Source organism: Mustela nigripes, chromosome 16 (assembly GCF_022355385.1).
Source record: "Mustela nigripes isolate SB6536 chromosome 16, MUSNIG.SB6536, whole genome shotgun sequence".
Classification (NCBI taxonomy): Eukaryota; Metazoa; Chordata; class Mammalia; order Carnivora; family Mustelidae; genus Mustela; species Mustela nigripes.
In genome coordinates, this window is record NC_081572.1 from 56,953,965 (window position 1) to 56,966,467 (window position 12,503).

Below are 12,503 nucleotides of genomic sequence, written 5' to 3' on the forward strand. Positions count from 1 at the left end.
TGAGCTAGAGCGGAGGGTGGGGGCATCGTGGAACCCCATGAGCACCAGGGCCAGACACTGTCTTCTCCCTCAGAGGATGCCTGTCTCTGCGTGGGCGGGCCTAGAACTCTTGGACTGCCTGCCCTAAACTGGCTTCTCCACTCCAGCTGTGCCCTCGCCCTAATACACGGAGGGGTGTCCTGGGGCAGAAGTGGGGGAAGCGGGGGAGGCGGTGTGTAGAATGCATGAGAGCCTTGAATGTCAGAAGGAGGTCCTCGGGATTGCTCCTCTGTGCGCTGGGGGCCATCGCTGACCCCGCACAGAGGATAGACAAGCCGTGGAGAAATCGTCTTGAGAACGGGAACCAGGAGCTGTGTATAGTGCCGGGGGTGGGAGTGGGCAGCGAGGGGGATGAGGGGCGTGATGAGCAGTTCAGGGGCTGCTGGAATCCAGGGGCAGGATGGGGCTGGGCTCCAGCAGGGCAGGAGCCTAGGGTGTGGGTGGAGAAGGGGAGCCCCCAGGCACTGCGCTGTGAGCATCGTGCCCGCGGGACAGCCAAGCTTGGAGCCTGGAGCTCTGCAGGAATGAGGAAAAGGGCACTGAGGGGGGTGGATTTGCTAGCAGAACAGGAGATGGGTTCCCGCCACAGTGAATTAGAGCAGGGTGTCGGGAGGTGTGTCATGGGTGCTGGGAGAAGACGCTGGGGATGTACGTTTGGGAGAGAGGTGTGAGCCCAGCTCTGGCTGTCAGACCCGTCCTTCCTCCTCTCCATCCCACTCTCCTGCCCCGTTCAGAGCCTTCTGTCCTAGGGCTCCAGGCACCTGACTCCTCCCTCCTACCCAGGCCACCGGCATCACAGAAGAGCTCTACCGGAGAACCTACAACTTTTGCACGAGGTTGCTAACCCTGCCCGCCCCCTACTGCACGGTAGCCTTGGATTGTGCCATAAGGCTGAAAACAGAGACTGCTGTCCCAGGTAAGAGCTGTCCCCAGTAAGCGCTGTTCCAGGTAAAATCTGTCCCAGGTAAAATCCATCTCAGGTAAGAGCTGTCCCAGGTAAGCGCTGTCCCAGGTAAAAGCTGTCTCAAGTAAGAGCTGTCTCAGGTAAAGGTTACCTCAGGAAAGCGCTGCCCCAGTTCAGACCCAGCAGTAGCGTGTCATGGTCTTGCTTTCTGTCTGAGGTCCCTGGAGCTCTGAAGTCCCAGCACCTCCTGTGGAAGTGAGGAAGGAGGGCCAGGGACCAGGGGCTTGCTGGCTGAGGTGGTCTGCTTTGCAGGGACGCTGTACCAAAGGCTGGTCATTGCCGAGCAGAACCTGACGAGTGAGCTGTACCCCTACCAGGAGAGGTGAGTGGCCCCAGGAAGGCTGTTACCTTCTGTGCCCTCTAGGTGTTGGGACTCCGTGACTGCTCACTGAGGGGGACTGGGAGGGGTGGGGACGAACCCCAGCAGAGCTTCCCGTCCATGCCATGTGTCCAGCCGGGGGGTGAATTGTCAAGGGTGTACGGGGCCTGGCTTCTCTGGGGACTCCCCAGAAGCAGGGTAGGTCTTTCTTCTTGGGCTGGCTTCTGAGCCATCCTGCTCCCATGCAGAAGGTGACATGGACACTGAGCCACTCTGGAGTTCTGTTGTCCCACCCCATCCTTGGCGGTGATGCAGCATCAACCAGCCAGGCAGCCAGAGACAGCCCTGGGGTATTTACAGCTCAGGCCACAAGCACACTGTGGAATCTGGGGCACTGGTCTGTGTGTGCCCGGCCCTTTATACAAGATTGAGCAAATGTCTGCTTGTCGTGTTGGAAAGAGGGGCTGATGGAGTGGGGGTGCCTTGCCTCCTGCCCTGCAGGTGCTACTACTGAACTAGCTCCGGAAGGGGCAGATTGGGGTGCAGGGAGCTGGAGGGACCCAGAGGAGCTGGTATCCAGGAAGGGGAGCAGGTGCAGGAGGCTAGTTTTTTGGGTATGATCAGGTGATGGGAGGAGATGGGGTGCACTCAGGGTCCAGAGTGCCTTTGGGCAGGAAGGATTTAGGGTCCCTCCTGGAGGGTGATGTCATCAGTGGGCCACGGAGCTAGGGGAGGGAGCAGCATTTCGGTTGGGGCTTACCTGGACATGAGACTAACCTAGCCCTCTCCCCCCTCACCACCCCAGCAGGGGGTAGCTGCTCCTGCCTGCTCTGATCTGCCCCAGTCCCCACCGCTCCCTGTTGCCATCCCCCCACCTCAACTTTCAAACTCCAGGCTCCTGTGTTTGGAGAAACAAAACACCTGGGGGATGCGAGGCTCTGACGGTGCCCTTCCGGGGGCTCTCCTCCTGGGGGTTACCCTCACCGGCGCCCCCTGCCGTCTCTGCTCTCAGAGTGTTCCTCTTCGTGGATCCGGAGCTGGTATCTCCCTCCGTGTGCAGCGCCCTGCTGCTGGAGATCGAGGCGGCGCAGGTGCAGCAGACCCCAGAGGTCTGCATGCGGCATGTGGTCTCCCACGCCCTGCAGGCGGCGCTCGGGGACGCCTGCCACACCAGAACCCTGCAGAGCAAGCTGAAGGTAATGGCCCACACCGGCACTCCCACTCACCCTCCCGATTCTCCTGTAAAAAGGGGGACACACTCACGGAATGTGATGGGGGGGGCGGAGAATGCACGTAAGTCAGAAGAGGGAACAAAAATCCCGCAGGCCCGTCTGCCCAGACATACTAGCAGTGAACACTGCGGTCTGTTTCCTGAACCAAACTGTTAGCACTCATCCTCGTAGCTGCCGTGGAGTGAATGTCTGCTGTGTCCCGGGCACCGCGCTAAGCGCTTCATGGGTATCCCATCTTAACGTTGTGAAATGGGTAGAAGGATCCAAACGGGCCCAGAGAGGTTGCTGACCTGCCCGTGGTCACACAGATACAAACGGGCTGAGTCAGGATTTGAACCCAGATCTCCGACATCAGACCTATGTTCTGCTACTTCCCAGCCCCGCTCCCCCACCGCTCCTTTTTAATAAAAGGAGCTCCCAAACTCTGTATATGGTTTTTATATACCTCATGGATGTGTGCGCTTACATAATGCCGATTTCCCCCATCCCACTGGAAATACACCGCATCAGAGTGTTTTCCCTGGAAAATATGTAGCCCTGATGGCTGCCCATATTCTCACCTCTGAGCGCACTGCTAGTTATTTAACTTGCCCCCTGCTCCTGTCCGGGGCATTTCGTTCCTTTCTCACACTCACCCGCTTGCATCCTAATTTCTCTGCCTGACTCAGCCTGGGCGGCTATGCACAGCCAAGGCTCCAGTAGGTTAGAGGTGCTCTGGCCATGGGCTGTAGCAGGTACAGGACATCTTTGAGGGGATCGGTGCCACCTGGGGCCGTGTGTCCCGCACCGTGGGGTCAGGGGAACAGGAACCAGGTGTTGCTTTGCAAAGGCGGGTGTCAGGGATTTCCGGAGCAATGTGCGGATGAGGCCAAGCAAGGGGCCTAGAGACACAGCTTTGGGGGCGAGATCTCGCCAAATCAGCAGTGGGACTGGAGAACAGCCGCATTTCCTCAGGGTCAGCGGTCCCTCTTGTCTTCAATCTCCTGAGCCCCAGAAGGAGTTTGCCCACAGCTGTTTCTGTAGGAATCAGAGTTGTCCTGAATTACCATGAGGGACCAGACCTTTTCCTTCCTTCCCCATCTGCTAGTTATTGGGAGTGGACTGTCCTCGGGAGCTGGGTGTGAGCTTGGAGGTGGCTTTCTTCAGCGGAGGCCAACTTTGGCAAGAGGTCAGCTCATCGTGGACAGCTGTCATCACTCCCAGCAGCAGGACTCGGGTGTGTCTCAGTCCTGAAAGTGGGGGATCTGAGTAGTCACGTGCATTTATCACATCACACGGTGTCCTAGCCAGAGTCATTACAATGGCCCATAAGACCCTCTGAGCAAGTGTCCTCGATTATATCCTCTGGCTGTCTTCCCTCAGCCCCCCCGCCACTGAAGGAGCTCGTCTCCTGGCTTAGAGGATGTGAGGTTCTAACAAAGACACAGGCAGGCCCACCTCCGTTCTGGGCTAGAGGTCTGCCAGGGAGGGTCGTGGCTTCCCGATTAAGGGAGAGCACGTCATTCTGACCAGCTGGGACTCCAATAAATGTTTGCAGAACAAACAAATAATGCAATTAGAGGAACATATGAATCCGAGTTGGAAAAACCCTCAGGGTCCATTTCATCTTGGTGCTTAATTTATAAATACATTAAATATTTACTGAGCACTCACGACATGCCAGGCCGTGTTCCTTCTAGATGCTGGGATCCAGATAAAAATTCCTGTCCTCCAGGAGTTTATATCGTAGTGTATCTCTTTCTTTTTCTGTGTGTGTGATAATCAATAAAATGTACAGTATGATAAATAACAGCGAAGGGGGGAAATGTGCAAAGAAGGATGTGAAATTGGGAGGAGGGGCTGAAATTTTATATCGTGTGATCAGGGAAGTCTCCTTGTCAGGTGACTTTTGAGTCAAGTCCTAAAGGAAGTGAAAGAGCAAGCCATGTGGATATCGCAGAGAATGTGCAAGCATCGGGAACAGCAAGTGCAAAGGCCCTGGGGTATAAGCATGTCTGGCGTGTTTGAGGAACAATAAGGAGACCTATGTAGCCAAAGCAGAGTGGAAGAGAGGGAGAGTATAGAAGATGGAATCAGAGAGCAAATGAGCTGGTAGAACAGATGCCATGTATACTAAAGGAAGCAGGAAGCAGCCATGCTTGAGAACATGGAATGCACAGAGAGAGGCTTCCAAAACCTGGTTCCATTAATTTCCATTAAGGAGAAGGGCTCAGCTTGGTGCTTTACCCCTAACTTCTTTAACACTAACTTCCCTCTTTTAAAGAGAGAAGGCAGCAGGGGTGCCTGGGCGGTGCAGTTGGTTAAGACCCAGATCTTGGTTTGGTTAACGTCTGACCCTTGGCTTTAGCTCGAGTCACGAGCTCAGGGTTGTGAGATTGAACCCCACAATGCCCTGAAGTGAGCCCCTGGTGGGAGCCCCACGTCTGCTTACGGTTTTCACCCCCTCTCCCCAGTACTCATGGATGAGCTCTTGCTCTAAAATAAATAATGAATCTTTTAGAAGGAGAGAGAAAGAAGACAAGCTCCAAGCTCTAAAGCTTGGCAGGCCTCAGTACCTGGCTAGAATTTAATAATAGTGCCTTGTGATTGTTAATATTCATCTTACTTATTGCAGGATATGCTCAGCCACTAGCCTTTTTATACAGATAGAGCAGCAACATAAATTGTCCCTCTGAAGTCATTTTAAAACCAAAAAGAATGAGCTGATTGGAAGACAAATGGCAAGTAAATATCAGCACGGTATGTCAGGATAGCGCAGGAATGACAGAAGTCCAGGGAATAATCAGCAACTGTTTTCTTGAGCAACTACTCTGTGGTTGAAAATGTTCTAGGGGCCCTGGGTGCAGCTGTGACCAAAGTTCTGCCTTCCCGGAGTTTGCATACAGGACGGCGATCCCTGCCCCTCTGGGGTCCAGACTTTGCAGGGAGCCTCGGTGTGAGGGACAGGAGGGACCCGCAGGTGTAAGCAGCTTCAGGCAACTTCAGAGCTGGGGTGGGTGGGTGGGTGCTGGGCCGGGACCCAGGCTCTGGCGCCCCTCCCCGGCAGGCCTGCCCTCGCCGCGCCCTGGAGTGCTATTTCCACGCCGTGGTGGCCGCCGTGGAGCAGATGGCCAGCGAACCCAACCCGAGCCGGGAGGGACACCTGGAGAGGCTGGAGGAGATCTACGGCTGGCTGCTGGGGCCGGCGGCCGCCGCCAGGGGACGCTGCTGCGGTAAGCAGGCGGGGGCAGCGAGGGCCCGCAGGGGGGCGCCAGAGAGCAGCGGTGCACCTGCCAGCCCTCAGCGGGGCTGAGGCGGGTGGGAGCCTGGGGACTTGGAAGTTGGGGGCTGAGAACGTGGCCCAGCTGCTGTTCGGAGGCACCTGGCATATATTTGAATATTGCATGGATTAATCCTCAGAGTAAAATTCTGAGATAGAAATTACTGTGCCCCTCGTTTTACAGACCAGAAGCCTGAGTTAGTAAGAGGCTGAAAGATCTCGCCCAACATCACCCAGCTCTTAAGAATCAGACCCAGGCTGTGTTACAGAAACACAGCAGCAGGAAAGGCGTCCTGGCCAGGCTGTACTTCTGGCTTGGGGTTAGCAGGAGGGGACCCACCATGGGAGGAAAGGTCCCGAAAGACACTGAGCTGGTCTGTGAAATGTCCTTAAGGTCGAGCCAGGAAGTTTGGAGGAAGCGGGGGAGGGGCGCTCAAACAGCCTTGGGCAGTGAGGGGACAGGTGCGCTGTTGGGCCTTGGGTGAGCTGATGGGACAGAGAGGAAGCCTGGGCTGGACCATGTGGGAGAGATGGTCTCTGCACCCCCTCTGGGCCTTACAGGAGCTGGAGCGGGGAGGGCAGAGGGGAATGCCACAGCCCTCCTCCTGCTTTCAGGTGACCCCCTGCAGGACCCACAGCCAAGCATCCCTCTGCCCAGCCCCCATATCTCCTTCCACCTGTGGACCGACGAAGAGCAGCTCTGTGAGTCCCATGCCTCCCACCTGGCTGGCGGGGAGCTGGCTGGAAAGAGGGGTGTGTGTGTGTGTGTGTGTGTGTGTGCATGTGAAACTGTCTTCACGGGTCTGTGTCCACCTGTGACTGTGTGTACTGTGTCTGCATGTCTGTGTGTGTGTCCGCATTCTGTGTGTGTCCACGTGTGTGCTCCTTAGTGCCTGAGTTGTTCTGCATATGCGGAAGGACCCATTTTCTCCATGTCAGAATAGCTCAGTGCATTAGCTGCTGGCCTCCTGGGATTAGGAATTGCTGCAGGCCATGCTGACCCCAACAATGAATGTCCCTAAGAAGGGACACAATGACAGTGACACAAAAGAAGTTACCGTTCCCGCAGCTGGAGGCCCTTCCAAAGAGACCCGCCTGCCTGACACTTCTGTCCACACTGGTGTTCCCATGCAGCTGTCCCCAGCCCTTCTCCATCCAGGCAGGGCGGTGGGGGCACAAGGGTGTGGATCATGCCGGGAAGTCCTGAGCTAATGAACTGGGTCCGAGTCCTGGCACTTCCTTTCATGTGCTGGGTCACGCTAGGCTGACTCAGTTTTCTCATGGATAGTAAAATGGAAGTAGGTTAGAAAAGCCTAGAAGTCTTTCCTGGAGCAGGTACGGCCTGTTCTCTATGTCCCAGGGGCAGCTACAGACCGGGGGAGGATGGGAGGAAGCCAGGGAGTGGATATGATAAAGAAGATCCCAGGGTCCGCTAAATGGGAGTTACTGAGTGAAGATGACTTCTTTACTGCAGGACTTCTCAGAGCCTTTAACATGTTTACTAATGGAACTCAACTACAGGTGGCAGGAATATTCAGGGTTCTCCATCTTTGTTGGCCACAGAACCTTTGTTCCTTCATGGGGCTTCTATTGGGCTGAATGGTGTTTGAGAAACCTGGAACCACAGGCCTTCCTGGGGTGAGGCCCTGCCAGCCTCCCGTAACTTCTCTGCCCTGACGGTCCCCATGTTCTCTGCATCCCAGGGAAGGAGCTGGTCCTCTTCCTGCGCCCGCGATCCCAGTTGCGCCTCAGTGCCGACTTGGAGGCCTTGGATCTGCAGGGCCTCTGGCCAGACCGGGAGCTGGCCCGGGCGTCCATGCTGTCCACTGACAGTGGCATTGAGCGGGACCTGCCCATGGGTGCTGATGAGCTGCCTGTCCCCGGCAGCCCTGAGATGGAGCGTGCTGGGCTGCAGCGCAAAGGAGGCATCAAGAAGCGGGTGTGGCCCGCCGACATCTTGATGCCTGCGTGCTGGGACGGGCCCCAGGGACTACACCGCAGGACAGGCCTGCCCAGCGGAGATGGGGGGATGCTGCCGGGGGTCTCCCGGCTTCACACGGCCAGGGTGCTGGTCCTGGGGGACGACAGGATGCTGGGACGCCTGGCCCAGGCCTACCACAGCCTCAGGTAGGGCCCTGTGGCGGGGGGCTGGTGGGGGGACAGCTGGGGACAGGGTGGGAGGGCCTGGCCAGGATGCAACAAGGGTGTGGTCAGACTCCAGCACCACACTCACTGGCTCGGCTCTTTGCCATGAGCTCTGTAATCCTCGCCACTGCCCCCCGCCCCTGAGATATACATTACTGTATGTATTCTATAGCTGAGAACACCGGCTCAGGGAGATTGGGTGCCCACCCCCCCCCCGACCGTCTAGACTAACGATCAGAACCAGGACGTGGAATTATCTAAAGCCACAGCACCTGCCCTTACCCCTGTGCTCTGCTGCCCCTTGCCAGGAAACGGGAGACCCAGAAGTTCTGCCTGACCCCCAGACTCAGCCTGCAGCTCTACTACATCCCTGTGCTGGCGCCTGAGGTGGCAGGGCAGGGCAGGGCGGGGCAGGGGAGGGGGGATGTGGGGGAGGACCGAGGGGCTGTCCACAGCAGGGGTCTGGCTTAGGGGCCAAGCAACCACATCCCTGACTCCAGGGGCTAGGACCGTCCTTCCTTAGGATGCGGGGCCAGGAGTGCCCTTCCAGGGCAGCTCTATGTCCCAGGATCCCCAGACCCAGGCCCTGGAGGCTGAATGTGCCCTCCTGGGGGCAGCCTGCCCATTGCTGAATTTTGTTTGGCTTTTCTAATGGAATTCATTGGAAGCGTCTGTTCAAACAGGGACCATCTCTCTCTCTCTCTCTCACATACACACACACACACACACACACACACACATACACATATGCAGGCACACACACAGCACACTTCCTGGGGTCACATAAAAGGAAATTTCAGGCAGTGGGAGCCCCCTGATTTATTGGGGGGTAGGGGACAAGCTTACCCTTGCATCTTTGCATTTCTGCTGTCCCACTCTGTTTGCTTTTCGGGGAGCATTAAATTCAAAGCAGTCCTTGTCTCTCCACTTCCAAGGCTCATGTTCATTTTTCAGTGTCCTTGGCAAGTGACCCTCCGTCCAGGGTATCCCAGCTTCACGGGAGAGTAAAACCCAATCGTCTTCACATGGCAGAGAAACTGAGAGAGAACCAAGAGGTTCAGTGATTGGTCAGTTTGTCTAGGGGACCCTCTGGCTGGGAAGAAAGTGCCAGGAGACCATGCCTGATGGATCTGCCCTGTCCTCCTGTCCCCAGGAGCCGGCGACAAGCAGACATTCGGAGCTCCAAGAGCTGGCGGCATTCCTGGGCCGCGCAGACCCGTGGTACCAGAACACGGTCAACACACTCTGCCCGGCCATCCACAAGCTGGCAGAAATGGTAGGGGAGACGTGAGGGTAGGGGGGAGGTGGGAGGGGCCCGTTTTCAGATACCACCCTTGGCTCTCGGCCTCAAGAGTCAGCCCTGGGGTCCCCTAGGGTGGGATGAGGCTGGAAGGGAGCACAAGAGAGGAGCCCTAACCAGCTCATGCTGGAGCTCTTAGCAGGCACCTGCTTGGGGGTGGGGGGACACTGGGGAAAATATGCAGCAGAACATTCTCCCATAAGTGTATAGGCCGATTTGTCCCTTCTCTTCTGAGGTTCGTGGGACGGTTTTTCTGTGATTGTAAGAGCCCCTGCTTCCTGAGAGCTCCCACGGGCTCGACACTCAGCAGCCCTACCAAGTACAGGCACTCTTACGGGTGGGTGCTAACGTTGCCATGTCCCCATTGTACAGATCAAGCTTCCGGGGTGCAAAGAAATTAAGTAACTTTGTCCAAAGTGGTAAGATGAGAGGTAGAGTCCTGCTTGGAACCAGAGCGTATCCTCTTGGCCACAAAACCAGGCTGTACCCTCAGCCTTCCTGGGCGGGGCGGTAGGGAGGGAGCTCCCATCTTTTACTGACTTGAAAAGGCCTTCATCTATTAGGAGAATCTTTTTTATGTCTTTCCAGTAAACTCTACCTCCATGTGGGGCTCAAACTTGCCACCCTGAGATTAAGAATCTTTTAGTTCCACTGACCGAGCCAGCCGCGCAGGTACCCCTCCTATTAAGAGACTTTTAACCTTTTTGGGGTTGCAGACATTTTCTTCTACTTTGTTTACTTGCTTGTCAAGTTCGTCAGTAGCGGTTTTTGACTTACAGAAGTTCGATATTTCTATGCAGTTACACACAGGACTTTATTCTTTGTGATACCGGAGTCCTGCTTCGAGAGGTCTTCTCCACAGACTGAATTATATCCAAGATTAAATTAATATTCACTGATCATTTCCCGGAACTTTTCAGGTCTCGGTTTTTCCATTTAAATAACCTGCCTGCGATCGATTTCAGGGTTGAGTGTGAGGCATGCAAATTGCTTTTTTCCAAATGCTCAGCCAGTTGTCCTAAAGCTATTTATTGCATGAGCCATCTTGCCCCGTCAGTCTGAAATGCCAGTTTTATCATCTACTAAGTTTTTACAGATGCTTGAGTTTATTCTGGGACACTTACTCTTTCTTGTCAATCTATTCATTTCCGGCCACGTTAGCATTTTTTCATTTAATAGCTGGCAGGGCAAGCTTATCCCCTTACTCTTCTTCTTGGAAACCTTTCAGACTGTGTTTGTTTCTGTTTGTTTCCAGATAAATATTAGAAATGTGGTGAGGTTTTTTTTTTAATCCCCCCTCAGGATTTCGATTGGAATTTGGAGGGGAGTCAGCCTCTTTTAGGATGCTATGCACCTTGATTTTAGGTACCTAATTTCTGACTTGACAGTCTACTTGAGTGGGGTGCTTTCTAGCACCTTCTCGTGGAGGTGTGGGGGGAGGCCTCCTTCTTGAGTTACCGCTTACCCAAAAAATGTCTTTGTGTATGCACAGGCGACTGTTTAGCTGGGTATTGAAATACTTTTTCCTCAAAACTTGGAGGCTGTTAGAGGAGGAGGATCTTACTTGTGCTCTCTCCTTTAAAAAAAAAAAAAAAAAAGATTTTATTTATTTGACAGAGAGAGCACAAGTAGGCAGAGAGGCAGGCAGTGGGTCTCCGCTGAGCAGAGAGCCCGATGCGGGGCTCAATCCCAGGACCCTGAGATCATGAGCTGAGCTGAAGGCAGAGGCTTTAACCCACTGAGCCACCCAGGTGCCCCTTACTTATGCTCTTTTGCCAGTAGTTTTTATTTTCATGCTGGGATATACGTGGGATTTGGGGCCCTCCCTGCTCTCCTTGCCCTCAGAGTTAACGATTTGTACAGCCCCAATGGTTTCCTCCCAAAGCGGTTTCCATGTGAAGAGATGGGAAACAGTGTAGGTGAGGACAGCCTTGTTGGAGTACATTCTCTGTTCCTCCGTGTGGCCTTTCTGAAGGGAGCAGTGTTTCTATAGACCGGACGGGAGATTCTGGTCTATAGAGAGTTATAGGATCAGATAGGGGTTGGATGAGATAAACTCTAGCTGCTTTCCAGTTCTGGTACTATGTAAGCATTCTGTTTATCTAAAAGGAAAAAAAAAATCTGATGGTTCTGCTTTATATCCATAGGAGGAAGGTGTGTAGGACATGACACTAGTGTTTTTCCAATAACCCACACGTTTAAATTAATCTGTTGATATATGGAGATACCCCAAGAGCTGAAGGAGACAGCAGATCCCCTCACTTCTCAAGCCCCAGGTTGTTTGGCCAGTGGGTGGCTGGAACCCAGCCCAGACTCGGTGATCGTTGGCTGTAATCTCAGGCATCTTGTCTACCCCAAACACCCCACTCAGTGCCTTCGACCTAGAGGCACCCCAAGTGTCTTTGTGCAAGTGGAATGAATTGAGGATGGACTTGCCTGGATTAGGAGTGGAAATCAGGGGGAAGGAAAGGGCTGGAGTGTGTTTGAGTGCCCAGCTGGATTGGTGCCCAACAGAGGGCACGTGGGACCATTAGAGTTTCTCTGTTACCAGAATAGCAGCCTCCACAACTGCATGGAGCCCCCACAACTGAAGACCTTCTCTGCCCCCTCACAGCCCCCTTCCCTGGACACATCCCGGACTGTGGACCCCTTCATCCTGGATGTCATCACCTACTATGTTCGCATGGGCACCCTGCCCATCTACTTCCAGATCTACACTGTCAAGGTCAGTATCCCCCACCCTGGGACTCCATGGGTAGTGCACCAGCAGGACCCTGGGATGCCACCCCCTTAACACCCTGGCTCTGGGGAAACACAGGGTACCAGGGCACGAATCACAGACTCCCTGGTCTTGGTTGTTAACTGTAGCTTCCCAATCTCTGAATGCATCAGATAATTCCCAGCCTCAAAGACCTCCAGCGCAAGCAGAAGAACTTGCTCTCGAGGAGGGATGCCTTAGGCCTTGACCCTGTGGTGGACTGGGGACAGGCAACTGAGAAAGTGATTACCAGGAATTGCTTTACCTCAGAAATCCTAGATGCTCACTTTCCAGTCTCTGATCACAGATTCTCGTCCTGGCAAGACCCTCTCATCTTCTCCCCCAGGACCTGCCTCCTTAGCCTGCAAGGTTTCTGTTCTTTTCCCTGCTAAATGTGTGGCCCAGTGACAGGGCCTGAGAGGGAGAGCTGGAGGATCTGACTCTTCCCAGACTTTGTCTCGACCTTATCTCCTACCTTGTCTTCAAG

General features: G+C 54.6%; 1 protein-coding gene across 2 annotated transcripts in view; it reads left to right on the forward strand.

Moving 5' to 3' along the window:
- The window catches only part of PIK3R6 (phosphoinositide-3-kinase regulatory subunit 6), a 49,176-nt gene that overhangs the window by 24,203 nt on the left and 12,470 nt on the right, over nt 1-12,503 (forward strand). For both annotated transcript variants that reach the window (XM_059379060.1, XM_059379061.1), the window contains 9 exons: nt 823-955; nt 1,256-1,325; nt 2,335-2,518; nt 5,601-5,766; nt 6,429-6,515; nt 7,517-7,940; nt 8,267-8,345; nt 9,112-9,234; nt 11,873-11,983. In XM_059379060.1, coding sequence (XP_059235043.1) covers nt 823-955; nt 1,256-1,325; nt 2,335-2,518; nt 5,601-5,766; nt 6,429-6,515; nt 7,517-7,940; nt 8,267-8,345; nt 9,112-9,234; nt 11,873-11,983 — 1,377 coding nt within the window. The remainder of the gene's footprint in view (nt 1-822; nt 956-1,255; nt 1,326-2,334; nt 2,519-5,600; nt 5,767-6,428; nt 6,516-7,516; nt 7,941-8,266; nt 8,346-9,111; nt 9,235-11,872; nt 11,984-12,503) is intronic.